Raw genomic sequence first — 13,979 nt, 5'->3', positions numbered from 1 at the left:
CTCCTTGCATTGGAGGTGAACTGATCACAAATTGCAAAAGATATTGACTCATAATTTATGTTGATTGAGAATTAGATGTAAAATTAATATATTTTTATTTGGAATAAGATAAAACGGCCGTGAGATTTGTAAAATTTGATCCTTAAAACACATACCGAATGTATACGCCATCAAGTATATGTAAATTTTTAGTTACATTTTCTTGATTTGTCATGATATATATCGTACTATTTATTGGTTTTCTTCACGCCAAAGTCTAGGAAGTGAATTAAGGAACAAGTCACATAACCGAACAGCTATGGTACCGTAAGTAGAGTGTTCAGACTCCAAAGTTTGAAAGAATGAAAGAAATTGAAGTCAAAATAAGGGAGTGCCTTTATTGCCTGTCTTTTCTCTTGCTTCATCAACCTCTGCTCCTCTATTAAATGCAAGCTTCGGATGCCATGATCGTATATACTGGTGTATAAGCTTTACATAATAGTATATAATTATTTGTTTTTTGGTTGACAAAGAAAACTTAACCAAACAAAAACTTTCAAATATGTGCCTTAAAAATTGTGGGGGAATTTTCTGATAAACAAGGGAGGTTCTGAGATGTTTGTAAAATAGACGGATCAGCACTTCGGACGTGCTGAGGCACTTGTAAAGAGGCGCCCTACCACTCCTCTTCATGCCCCGGAAAGTTCAGGGCAGAGGGGGAACGTCTATGCACCCGTTAAACGGCACAAAGAAGCGTTGTTTATCAAGAGCTGTGAGTTTTCACGGATTATTAGTGTCTTTTGATAACATTTTTGAGATTTGTGACTTATATATCAATTCATATGAATGAATTAACATGATATGAGATAATATATAATCAACTTTGAGAATATCATGGTTATGACATTTGTGATTAGTAATGCTACTATTATAAGTTAGAAGTCTTTATATCCTGGAGACGATTTCCATATCCCGTGAACATCACATGCACGACAAATTCGTCTTAAAAACAAAGAATTTTTTCTCATTTCAACTTCAAATTTGCTAACATAATTTCATGACTGATCTTCATGTTGTAGATTAAACGAAGGTGATAAGAAGAATCTCCACCAACAGACCCAAAATACCTGATTACCCGGACCATCCGACTCGTGCCCACCTCAAGAAGATCAATCCATCGTGCTTACCTTACCTACATTATAGGAGCACGTTACGAATTGGAAGCTCGAGTAATTCGATATCCATTTTCGTTTTGCTTCACAATACTATGCTCTAGTTTACTATACTTTGATAAAAGTATACAATGTAATGTAATATACATATATCATGTATTTTATGATACATCCACACAAAGCTCATGAAATTAGGCATTGATGACCCCACAAACATGTGTGCATGCAAGTGTAAAAAAAGAAAGAGAAAAATTCATTGAACGCACAGAAAACATGTGTGCATGCAAGTGTAAAAAAAGAAAGAGAAAAATTCATTGAACGCACAGAGTGTGTCCTTTCACCATTGAAGAAAGCTCCATTAAATGCCATCATCCTCACATGCATCTCTCTCTTTCACATTTGGATTTTTCTTTGCATTTACTCCTCACAATACCATGTGCGACAGTACGTACTCTTTGGTAGCACAAATTTTGAAATATTCATTTGCCATTTTGCTATCTTAATTAATATTTCCCAGAATTTCTATCACTTTATACTCTGATGTTATATTATTACCAATTTACAGTGCTTTTATTTATGTGGCATTAATTACAGCTGAAAAAAGAATGTGTTATTCAAGTCCAAGTAAATGATCATTCATGTTCTATGTATTATTATTATCACTATAAATAATATAGTCGGTCGGCCCAGTTCACAATTATATCAGATCGTGTTCGGGTGAAAGAAATTGAATTTGTAGGATAATTTCAAATTGGATTTGAAATTCAAACAAAGAATATATTTTTCTAGTTTTGAGCATAATAGATACGATGGATTTAACATGTAGATTTGATGTGTAACTCAAAAAATCATAAATTTCCATCCAAAATCAATATAAGTTCATTATCTAATGTCTTTAACTTATCTACATCAAGTTGCCAGAGGTCAGATTTTTTTTTAAAGATTAGATCTCTTGTGAGACGGTCTCACGAATCTTTATCTTAGAAAGACGTTAACATTACCGATACGTATAATAAAAAGTAATACTCTTAGCATAAAAAGTAATACTTTTTCATAGATGACCTAAATAAAGATCTGTCACACAAAATATGACATGTGAGACCGTCTCACATAAGTTTTTGTTTTTTTTTTAATACAACGAGAGTCGAGATTTCCAAACTGTTGCACAACCTAGACAACTAGAATTTGAACCCAAGATCTCATGTCTTAGTGTGGAGGTTTCATCTTTACTACTAGATCAAGAGATCGAGTCGACCCGACTTGCATGCACATAAATACCAGAAATAAATTAACGTGAAATCTGAGAGTTAAGGAAACTAATAAACGGGGACACAATAAATACAAGAATTTTTCTTCGTCCAATAAATTCAGCCATTATATCATCTTCCATGATGTTGAAAATTATTGCGCGACATATTCAGTCGATAAGAGAAATAAATGCTCCTATCTAGAATCTGAATAAACCATATTAATGCAAGTGTAAGCATTCAATGCATAGCCGGCCGATGTGTCGCCGGTATGATCTGTAAAGTTCTCTGTTATGTCTTTTCACGTTATCTTTGATCAAGATTTCATAAGGGTTTTTTCAGTTTTTACTTTTTACACTTCACTTCTATCCTGAATGTAATTTAGTTCCAAGAATCTTTGAGATTCGAGGGTTGTATTTTCTTGGTTTCTTGTACATTTTGTACTGTTGTTTGAAAGGAAAAGGTAATATTTTCGAAGAATCATTAGACTGTTTTTGTGTGTGTTTTTTGTTGATGGGGAGAGCACCATGTTGTGACAAAAAAGGGTTAAAGAAAGGACCCTGGACTTCTGAGGAAGATGAGAAATTGGTTGACTATATCAGCAAAAACGGCCATGGGAGTTGGCGATCTCTTCCCAAACTTGCAGGTTTTTTACCCTTTTTTTCTTACTTTCAAGAATATATGATTCGGCATTTCAAATCTTCGAATATATAATTGTCATGTTTCACTGACGGTAGGTATTAGTTATCATGAAATGAATGAATACATACCACGAGGCTTATATACCGATTCAAAAAGGACCTGAAGCAGAGAATATATATAGCAGCAAATTAAGTTTGTTTTGAAATGGAATTACGGGATTCTTATTAAATGCGTGTGGATATGGTTTTGAACTGAACTATGCTGAGCGAGGATCGCCTGGTGGTCGACGAGTCTTCGTGTCTCGTTCTTGAATTTGTATCTCTAGGAGTTCGATGCACTGCACCTTGGAAGATGTCAGTTTGTTTAGTTATCGTGATTCTTTCTACAGGTCTTCTTCGTTGTGGGAAGAGTTGCAGGCTACGATGGACAAATTATCTAAGGCCAGACATCAAACGAGGACCATTCACACCTGACGAAGAAAAGCTTGTCATTCAGCTGCATGCCATTCTTGGAAACAGGTTATGGTTACGATAGATTGATTGTCGGACCGATTATTTTCAGTTGTAATGTGAAATCGCCTGTGATAATTTAATCTTGCATCACTATGAATTGATGCGTGACACAGAGCTTCGAATTGAGTTGCAAGTTTGATCTTGCATCACCACTGGCAATAATAAGTTTCGAAAACTCTGGTTACAGACCGCTAATGCACCGGGATCACAAGCCCTTGATATTGTTGGGATCTGTATTTATTTTGAGAAAATGATGAACCGAGTTGTTTATTGCTCTTTTCTAAAAGATTTTCTGCATTAGACCAGGGCGAGAAATGTTTCAGTAAATGTCAAATGTTCATTATAATCTTTCTTTCACTAACATTGGATGTTTATTTTCTTCAGATGGGCCGCCATTGCTTCTCAATTACAGGGCAGAACAGACAATGAAATCAAGAACTTGTGGAACACTCATCTGAAGAAGCGTTTGCTGCAGATGGGAATCGACCCTCAGACACACGAGCATGTCTCGGTATCTGATGTATCATTATCAAATCGACTTCCCTCGTCTCCTTCAATGCGCCACATGGCCCAATGGGAGAGCGCCAGGCTCGAAGCCGAAGCCCGACTTTCCAAGGAATCCCTACTCTTGAACCCAACGACACTACAAAAATCAGACACCGATTACTTCTTACGTCTGTGGAATTCTGAGGTTGGAGAGACGTTTCGTAGACTGAAAAATGAGGAGAAAACAGAGAAAATTTATTGTCAGAGTCCCATCTCATCATCATTAACAAAGTGTGGTTCGATATCAGGAATGACAACCGAATTTGGTCTGGGTCAAGTAGGTTCCTTGGACGCAGGGAACATGAAAGACCACGATCCTGAGCTTAAGATCATCAAATCTTGCACAGACAATGTTCAACCTGGATTGGATTCAGCAAGTTCAAATGAATTGGAGGATTCATCTGAATCTGCATTGCAGCTGCTTTTTGATTTTCCAAGTAATAATGACATGAGCTTCTTGGGACATCATGATTTCTGTAGCTTATGGTAGTGATTTTATACACAAAAAGCTGAAGTTTGCATCTTTCTCCACTTCAAGCTTTTGGCTGAATTTCGCTTTTCGCTTCAGTGCTACCGAAATTCGGTTCGTTTGTTTTTCATCACCTCCAGCTTTTGGAAATATAGAAGATCCTAATGTTTCTGGTTATCACCATCTCAGGAAGAACATATTGCAAAAACTCGTTGGGGCATTCTACAAACCAATTTGCCTAGAGGTTTCCAGTCAGATCCGAGTGTGTGCGGAAAAAAAATGTAAAACATCACACCCCCTCTCACCTCTCTCTTTATATGCAATCTTGCATATAATTGAAGAAGACTTTGTTGTACTGGATAACACAAGTATTGGCTTCAGATTGTAACCTCTCGATGGGGAACTTGGCTAGTTCTGTTAAATGCCATTTTCTTACTCTACTAGAGAAGTAATTTCACCATTATGGCCTTTCATGCATCCTCCTTTTGTTTAAAATTCATTTAGATCTGTAAATATCTCATGTTTGTTATTGAAGAAGGCGGATTTGAACGTTAGATTCTAATGATTGACAAATCAATTTTAAGATGTAGAGTTGGGACATGGATCCTCCATGCTATAACCATTGGATTAAGAGGACCAATAAACTTGGGACATAGGTTCTCTATAGCGCGCAGCATTTCTTGGGACATGGATCCTCAGTAGCGCGCAGCATGGTGTTGTGCACGGTATAACCATTGGATCAAGTGGACCTCCCATAAAGTTGGTCAATAGAGTTCGAACGAAAAGGCTTCTGCCTTGGGCGAGACAAATACTTTAATTCTGCTTACCGGTCGACAATGTCACATGGAATTCAACATGCTCTGAGCAATGATTTGTAGTTTCATGTTATGAACACAAAAGCTGTTTTCATAACCGAAAAGTACTCGAACTATACATAAACAAACGAGGAAAAATAACAAGATCAACACCCATGATTTCTTGAACACAGAAAAAACCATATCAAAGCAACAAAATTTACAAGGGAATCTTGAAACTTGAGGGTCGTTCTTTGCTAAACTTAAGATACTTCACCTTAAAAGCATCCAAAAGATTTCTTAGGAATCTGCTTGGTTGCACGGTATGTATTAGCCGCCTCCACTGTATTGAATATCTCATCTTTACGTGCTGCTTCAACCATGGCTCTCTTCTCTTCTGCCTGCTTGTGGATTAGTGCCACCTTGTTTTTCACACTCTCTGCATAATATGCCTTCTTCTTCTCTAGTTTTTCCTGCGGAGATACAAGTCTAGCTCAACATTTCATATCTATTAACTTTCAAACTTTGTTCGGGATTTCATGGAAACTGAAGTGGTGATCATGAATAGCTTAATTGGATATGAGAATTTGAAGATGTAAATGAGCAATCGAAGTTGAGTGTTTTTACCTCAAGTTTTCGTAGTTGGGCGTCAAGAGATGCCTTCTTGGTGTTTTCCCATGAAGCTATATCTGCGAGCTTTTTTTGAGCCCTGTCCCATCATATAAATTGTGATAACAATCAACCAGCAGGTTCTTAAACCATAAAATAGAAACTTCCCAGAAATAAGGATAAATTTTCGTGATTGCAGACAAATTTACAAGCTATGAATAAACCAACAATGAAGTCAGATTCCGATTAAGTTCATTTTCACCTATGCTTGTTCCTCTTTATCTGAAGCAAGTTCACAATCTCAAACAGTTCCAAGTTCATACGAAAAATGTTCATAACTCTTTAAGAATCAAGAATTCGCCCCCATCGTAATCGATTATTCCCCACATTTCATAATTGCAACATGATTTCTTACAATCGTCTACAAGACTTTAGAAGCGATCACTTGGGAGAATTCAGATCCTTACTTGTTCTCCACTTTGCTTTTTTCATTTTCTTCCGACGCCTTGATGTACGACGACTTCTTGTCACCTTCAAGTTTCGCAAGAGCAATATCTGTAAAATATTTTAGACACGAGTCATTCTCATTTGCTTCCACACAAACTTTACTTGTTCCTTCAATAATTTATCCTCCCTCCATCAAACTTGAATAAATCGAATCATATACGGTAAAACACCTCTATCAAGGGATCCTTTTGAGCTTTTCTTTGCAACAGGTTCTGGAACATCTGCACGAAAATTTGGACACAATGTCTCACATCAAGTCTAAACACAATCCTTAAACTTCAGGTGTAACTTTTCAAATGATTTGGGTCAGACTCTAATAAACCAAATCCAAAATTGCCAAATCAACCCTTTTTTTTTCCTTTTCCCAGCTTAGATGAAATGTGATACGTAACAGAACAAGATTCTTAACAAGAAACGGTCCATTAACAATATCCAACATACTGTAACTCAATCTGCCATCTTACAAGATCTTCTGCGCACATCTTAGGAGCATAGCAAGTGATGTAATTTGTCGAGACGCCTGATGCTACAGAATCGTACTCCACGAATATTTAAACAAAAAAAACAGGGTTTCATTCAATCAACGTTACTTGTAACAGGTTTAGCGGCCTCGGCTGGAGGTGGCGCGACTACAGGCTTATCTTCAACAACGTGGCACGGCTTCTCAACCACCGACGCAAGCGGTGGCTCAGCCGCGTCAGGATTCTTCGTAACAACTTCTGCGGTAGGTGGCACAAATTCAGGCTTATCTTGATTATCTTGGTTCGGCTTCTCAACGACCGGCCCAACCGATGGCTCCGCCGCTTCAGGATTCTTCTTGACAACTCCCTCAGCCACTGCGGTCGTCATTCTTATGTAATAAAAATAATAATAATAACAGTAATATAGAAAACGGAGGTGGGTGTGAGACCTCTTACAATGGAGAATCAAGGTAGAAGAAATGAACTCATGTTAACAAGAAAATCTCCGATGGATTAATGGAGGAATATAACATGCAGGAGATAAAATTGCTATTAAAAGATAATTAAGAAATGATAATAAATATTAATTATTGATTTTTTTTTTTTGGAATTTTTTTAAAATATTTGCATGTTTACATTTAACTTGGCCATGTAAAAACCAAGAAAGGATAATAAAGAGTTAAAGTAAATAAAATGATTAATCTTTCTCTTTGATGATTGCAATAATATTTTCATCATTAATGCAGATTTGTTTGTTTTCAAATTCGAATTTTAATGTTCATTTCACGTTCAATTTAAATCACGTGTTTTTTAATAATCAAGTTTAAATCCGAGATCTTATTTAAAATCTTGAGTAGGTCTTTTGTGAGACAGTCTCACGTATCTTTATTTATGAGACGAGTCAACTTTACCGATATTCACAATAAAAATTAATTTTTTCATAGATGACTCAAATAAGAGATATGTCTCATAAAATATGATCCATGAGACTGTTTCACACGAATTTTTGTGAAATCTTATTGTCTTATGTGTTATAAGTCATCTTAATTAAAATCATGTGTTATGTAAGTGTTTGGAATATATTCATGCATTATTATATTTGATAAAAATGGGTGTAAATTCGAGTTTTCCCGTATATATAATATATATTATTTGAATTGACACCGCCGAAAAAATCTCAATATTGCATTACAACACATAGAGATGCTTTCAACTTGTTAAAAGTGTGAGTCACGTGGTGGATTTCCAGATAAGAATCAGAATATAAGATGGAGACTGATCTACAAGATTCTTTAGTAGTAATTTTCCAAAAATAGTCTTTTTTTTTTTTAGTGAAAATGAAATTTGGATAAAGATGTGATACGATAGATATGAATCGGGTCGACTTTTCAACGGATATTGACATGAAATTTTCCATCGCAAGAAAAAATATGTATTTGTGATCGCATTGATGTGCTTTCAGTCAGGGGCGGATTTAGTGTAGGGCGAACGGTTGACAATTTCAGTTTCAAGTTACTAAAATAAATTTTTTCACAAAAGCTCTCGTGAGATGATCTCACATATCAATTTCATGAGTCAAATATCTTATTTAGATCATCCATGAAAAAATATTACTTTTTGTGCTAAAAATATTACTTTTTATTGTGAATATAGCTAATTTGTTAACCAACGACTCAATTTCACTGATATCCAAGAGGTCCACGTGTTCGTTTCTCACCCGTGGAAGATTATTTTAAATTATTGAGTATAAATGAATGATACTGTTGTGAAAAAGTAAAAATTTATGGTAAAAAGTAAAAATCTCAAACTCTCAAAATTTATCAAACTACACACTTTATAATATTTTTCTCTCTACTCAATTGTGATTTTCTTCACAAATTAGAGATCTATTTATAGGAAATCTTTACAAATAATCCAAAAATAAAATACATCATTACATACATCATCATACACTAATTTTCAATATTTACAACTCTTATTTTCAACATTCAAATATTCAACATTCAAATATTCAATACACACATTTTAAATATTATTTTTCAACACTCTCCCTTGTGATGATGATCATAATGATTGTCTTCATTACGTGTCTTTATACTGCCTCGTTAAAAACCTTACTAGGAAAAACCCATTGGGATAAAAACCATAGTAAGGGAAAAAAAGTGCAGTCACGTAAACTCCCCCTCATGTTGACACGAACAATTCTTCACAAATTTCGTAGATTGCGCATTCCAATATTATATATGTGATTTCTGAATATTGTCGTAGGAAGTGCCTTTGTGAAGAGATCTGATGAGTTTTCACTTGATTGAATGTGACGAACATCAATACATTTATTCTTCTCTAGCTCCTTGGTGAACGCGAAGAACTTAGGAGGAATATGTTTAGTTCTGTCGCTTTTTATGTATCCCTCTTTCATTTGAGCCACACATGCATCATTATCTTCATATAGTATCACAAGCTTCTCGTCGAATGATAATCCGCATGAGATTTGAATATGTTGGGTCATTAATTTTAACCACACACATTCACGGCTTGCTTCATGTAGTGCAATAATCTCGGCATGATTTGATGAAGTTGTTACGAACGTTTGTTTCTGTGAACGCCAAGAAATTGCAGTGCCTCCACGAGTAAATACATAACCAGTTTGGGAACGTGCCTTGTGTAGATCAGATAAGTATCCAGCATCGACATAACCAATTATACTTGGATTAGCATCTTTTGAATACAAAAGTCCCAAGTTTGTCGTTCCTAGTAAATAACGGAATATATGTTTAATTCCGTTCCAGTGTCTCTTTGTTGGATATATCAGGCCTTGTACAATTTGTAAGATACATAAGAGCACCGATAGCACTTAGATATGGTACTTCTGGACCAAGAGTATCTTCATCATCTTCACATGGACGGAATGGATCCTTTTTTATGTTTAATGATCTAACAACCATTGGAGTACTTAAAGGATTTGATTTATCCATATTAAAACGTTTAAGAATCTTTTCTGTATAATTTGTCTGGTGAACAAACATTCCGCATTCTTTTTGTTCAATTTGTAAACCCAGAAAATACTTGGTTTTTCCAAGATCCTTCATTTCAAATTCTTCCTTCAAGTATGACACAACTTCTTGAATTTCCTTATTCGTTCCAATGATGTTTAAATCATCAACATATACATCAATAATTACACATCCGGATGTTGTTTTCTTAATGAAAACACAAGGGCATATTGAATTTTTGCATATCCCTTTTTCATCAAGTGATCACTTAGTCGATTATACCACATTCGACCGGATTGCTTCAACCCATATAATGATCTTTGTAATTTCACAGAATAACATTCTCTGGGTTTTGAACTTTGTGCTTCAGACATCTTAAATCCTTCAGGGATTTTCATATATATATATATATATATATATATATATATTATATATATATATATATATATATATATATATATATATATATATATATATATTACTATCAAGTAATCCATATAAGTAAGCTGTAACAACATCCATAAGACGCATTTCTAAATTTTCAGATACTGCCAAGCTAATCAAATACCGAAACATAATTGCATCCATCATGGGAGAATACGTTTCTTCATATTCAATTCCAGGTCTTTGAGAAAAACCTTGTGCAACAAGTCGAGCTTTATATCTTACTATTTCATTTTTCTCATTTCGCTTTCGAATAAAAATCCATTTGTATCCAACAGGTTTTACACCTTCAGGTGTAAGGACTATAGGTCCAAAAACATTACGTTTATTTAGCGAATCCAATTCAACCTGGATGGCTTCTTTCCATTTTATCCAATCCTGCCGATTTTTACATTCACCAAAAGATTTTGGTTCATGATCTTCATTATCATTTATGATGTCGATTACCACATTATAAGAAAATATATCATCAATTTCTTCTATATCTTTTCGGTTCCATATTTTTCCAGTATTAATGTAATTGATAGAGATTTCATGATTCTCGTTAGTTTGTGGTTCTGACAGAACATTTTCATCATCATGTGTTTCTTCAGGAACATCATTCTCTATTTTGTGATCATCATGTGTTTCTTCAGGAACATCATTCTTTATTTTGTGATCATCTTGTTTCTCTATGAATTTTCTTTTTCGAGGATTTTTGTTCTTGGAACCTACTGCCTTCCACGCTTCAGGCGTTTAATGACATCATGAGTATCTTCAATTTGTTTCTTTGAAATTTCAATTCGAGCAGGGGCATTTGCAGCATGTATATATGATTTAGTTACCCATTTTGTGTCTGCAAATGCATCTGGTATTTGATTTGCTATTCTTTGCAAGTATACAATTTGTTGTACATCTTTTTCACATTGTTGTGTTCTTGGATCCAGATGTAACAATGATGATACATAACATGTAATTTCATTTTCGGTATGTTTCTGTTCTCCCCCTAACATTGGGAAGATTTCCTCATTAAAATGACAATCAGAAAAACGTGCTGTGAACACGTCGCCTGTCTGAGGTTCAAGATATCGAATGATTGATGGACTATCATAACCAATATAAATTCCAACCTTTCTTTGAGGTCCCATTTTCTTTCGTTGCGGTGGTGCAATAGGCACATACAACATACATCCAAATATTCTCAGATGAGAAATGTCTGGTTCTTTACCAAATACCAGCTGCAATGAGGAGTATTTATGATATGCACTTGGTCTGATGCGAATTAATGAAGCAGCATGTAAAATTGCATGTCCCCATATAGAAATAGGGAGCTTTGTTTTCATAATCATTGGTCTAGCAATCATTTGCAGACGTTTAATTAATGATTCGGCCAATCCATTCTGTGTATGTACATTAGCAACATGATGCTCAACAATGATTCCCATAGACATACAATAATCATTGAAAGTCTGGGAAGTAAATTCACCCGCATTATCAAGTCTAATTTTCTTGATTGTATAATCGGGAAATTGATTTCTCAATTTTATTATTTGAGCAAGTAATCTTGCAGATGCAACATTTCGAGTTGACAATAAACATACATGTGACCATCTGCTGGAGGCATCAATCAATACCATAAAGCATCTGAATGGTCCACATGGTGGATGGAATGATCCACAAATATCACCATGAATACGTTCAAGAAACATTGGTGATTCAGTTTGGATTTTGGCTGGTGATGGTCTTATAATAAGTTTTCCAAGAGAACATGCTTTACATTGAAACTTATTATTCTGAAAGATCTTCTGGTCTTTCAACGGATGACCATGTGTATTTTCTATAATTCTTCGCATCATTGTTGAACCAGGATGTCCTAATCGATCATGCCAATTGATCAGTATTGAAGAATTATCAACTACCATGTTTGATTCAATTGGACTTATATATGTATAATGCAATCCAGTAGGGAGCAGTTGTAGTTTTTCAATCACATATTTCTTTCCTGATTTATATGTGATAAGACACATATATTTCTCATTCCCTTCATTCATTGTTTGAGTATCATAACCATGGGAATATATATCATTAAAACTCAACAAATTTCTTTTCGATTGTGGTGAATATAAAGCATCATTGATCAAAAATTTTGTACCGTTAGGTAACAAAAATTGTGTTTTACCACATCCTTTAATCAAGTCTACAGGACCTGATATTGTATTCACCGTTGTTTTTGTTGATTTTAGTTCCAATAAATATCTTTTATCTCGGAGGATAGTATGCGTTGTACCACTATCGGGTATGCAAACTTCAGCTTTGCTCATGGCATTTTCTATTTTTGAACTTCAAAAAAATATGCAGTGAAATAAAATTACTGGCAATATATATTTAAATATAACACATATCATAATTATATAATAAAACATTATTATATGAATACATGAAAAATAAATTATTGTACATTTATATTCTACCACTATATTGTTCATTTTCAAAGAAATCATTGAGAAAATCTGCAGGATCAATATTGTTCATTTCTATCCCACCAACATATTGATCATTTCCAGAGAAATCATTCATAAAATCACCAGCATCAAAATGAGTTGAATCACTCAAATGGTCACTGCGTTCAGTGAAGTTGGTCTCCTTTTCTTTCCCCTTTAATGATTCTGTATAAAGCTTACAAAGATGCTCAGGGGCTCGACAAATACGAGACCAATGTCCTGGAGTACCACATCTGAAACAAGAACTTTAATATCTTTTTGAGTGATTCTCATTAACAGTTGTATTCTCATGATGCCTTTTCAGTGGATGATTTGGGACATTCTTTTGAGATGAGTTATAAAAATAACTATCTCTATTGTTTTCAAAACCACGGCCTCGACCACGACCACGGCCAATTCCACGTCCATGTCCACGTCCACGACCTCGACCTCGACCTCGACCAAAATCTTGTCTTTGAATTTGATTTTGGTTTCGAGGTTTAAATTCATTTTTAATTACAGCATTTACTTCTGGAAATGCTGTTGATCCAGTGGGTCGGGACTGATGATTTCTCATTAATAGCTCGTTGTTCTTTTCCGCTACAAGAAGACAGGTGATGAGTTCAGAATATCTCGCAAATCCACGTACTCTATATTGTTGTTGTAGAGTAATATTTGATGCATGAAACGTGAAAAATGTTTTTTTCAAGCATTTCCGATTCTGTGACCTCATGTCCACAAAATTTTAGCTGCGAGATTATTCGATACATCGCTGAATTGTAATCACTGACTTTCTTAAAATCTTGGAATCTTAACATATTCTATTTATCACAGGCGGTCGGAAGTATAACTTCCCTTATATGTTCAAATATTTCTTTTAATCCTTTCCACAGAGCCATGAGATCTTTTTCGATGAGATATTCACATTTTAAACCTTCATCAAGACGTCGCCGCAAAAATATTATAGCTTTTTCTTTTTCTTGTGATGAAGATATACCATTTTCTTTAATGGTCTCGCTTAGACCCAATGACTCACTATGCATTTCTACATCGAGAGTCCATGACATATAATGTTTTCCCGTGATGTCGAGCGCAACAAATTCGAGCTTTGTCAAATTTGACATGGTGGTATTAAAAAAATTACG

At 34.9% G+C, this 13,979-nt stretch overlaps 2 protein-coding genes across 2 annotated transcripts; one reads left to right on the top strand and one right to left on the bottom strand.

Annotated features, from left to right (window-relative positions):
* Positions 1 to 2,440: 2,440 nt before the first annotated feature.
* On the top strand, positions 2,441 to 5,027 carry LOC140814064 (transcription factor MYB17-like). The gene is made up of 3 exons (XM_073172922.1): positions 2,441 to 3,044; positions 3,429 to 3,558; positions 3,937 to 5,027. The coding sequence occupies exons 1-3, from the start codon at positions 2,912 to 2,914 to the stop codon at positions 4,586 to 4,588; spliced, it is 915 nt and encodes a 304-aa protein (XP_073029023.1). The 5' UTR covers positions 2,441 to 2,911; the 3' UTR covers positions 4,589 to 5,027.
* Positions 5,028 to 5,438: 411 nt separating this feature from the next.
* LOC140814065 (remorin-like) lies at positions 5,439 to 7,431 on the bottom strand. Its single transcript, XM_073172923.1, has 5 exons — positions 7,068 to 7,431; positions 6,648 to 6,698; positions 6,438 to 6,525; positions 5,989 to 6,070; positions 5,439 to 5,834 (listed from the first exon to the last, which is right to left on the bottom strand). The coding sequence occupies exons 1-5, from the start codon at positions 7,324 to 7,326 to the stop codon at positions 5,640 to 5,642; spliced, it is 675 nt and encodes a 224-aa protein (XP_073029024.1). The 5' UTR covers positions 7,327 to 7,431; the 3' UTR covers positions 5,439 to 5,639.
* Positions 7,432 to 13,979: the final 6,548 nt, after the last annotated feature.

Source organism: Primulina eburnea, chromosome 15 (genome assembly GCF_022965805.1).
Source record: "Primulina eburnea isolate SZY01 chromosome 15, ASM2296580v1, whole genome shotgun sequence".
Lineage (NCBI taxonomy): Eukaryota > Viridiplantae > Streptophyta > Magnoliopsida > Lamiales > Gesneriaceae > Primulina > Primulina eburnea.
This window is presented reverse-complemented; position numbering and strand designations above follow the sequence as displayed.

Excerpts from the sequence above, each read along its gene's own strand:
- LOC140814065 (XM_073172923.1), bottom strand. The coding sequence starts at position 7,326 with ATGACGACCGCAGTGGCTGAGGGAGTTGTCAAGAAGAATCCTGAAGCG. Across the intron at positions 6,526-6,647 it reads AAAAGGATCCCTTGATAGAG|ATATTGCTCTTGCGAAACTT; the intron begins GTGTTTTACCGT and ends AATATTTTACAG. Across the intron at positions 5,835-5,988 it reads CCCAACTACGAAAACTTGAG|GAAAAACTAGAGAAGAAGAA; the intron begins GTAAAAACACTC and ends GTATCTCCGCAG.
- LOC140814064 (XM_073172922.1), top strand. The coding sequence starts at position 2,912 with ATGGGGAGAGCACCATGTTGTGACAAAAAAGGGTTAAAGAAAGGACCC. Across the intron at positions 3,045-3,428 it reads ATCTCTTCCCAAACTTGCAG|GTCTTCTTCGTTGTGGGAAG; the intron begins GTTTTTTACCCT and ends TTCTTTCTACAG. Across the intron at positions 3,559-3,936 it reads CATGCCATTCTTGGAAACAG|ATGGGCCGCCATTGCTTCTC; the intron begins GTTATGGTTACG and ends TATTTTCTTCAG.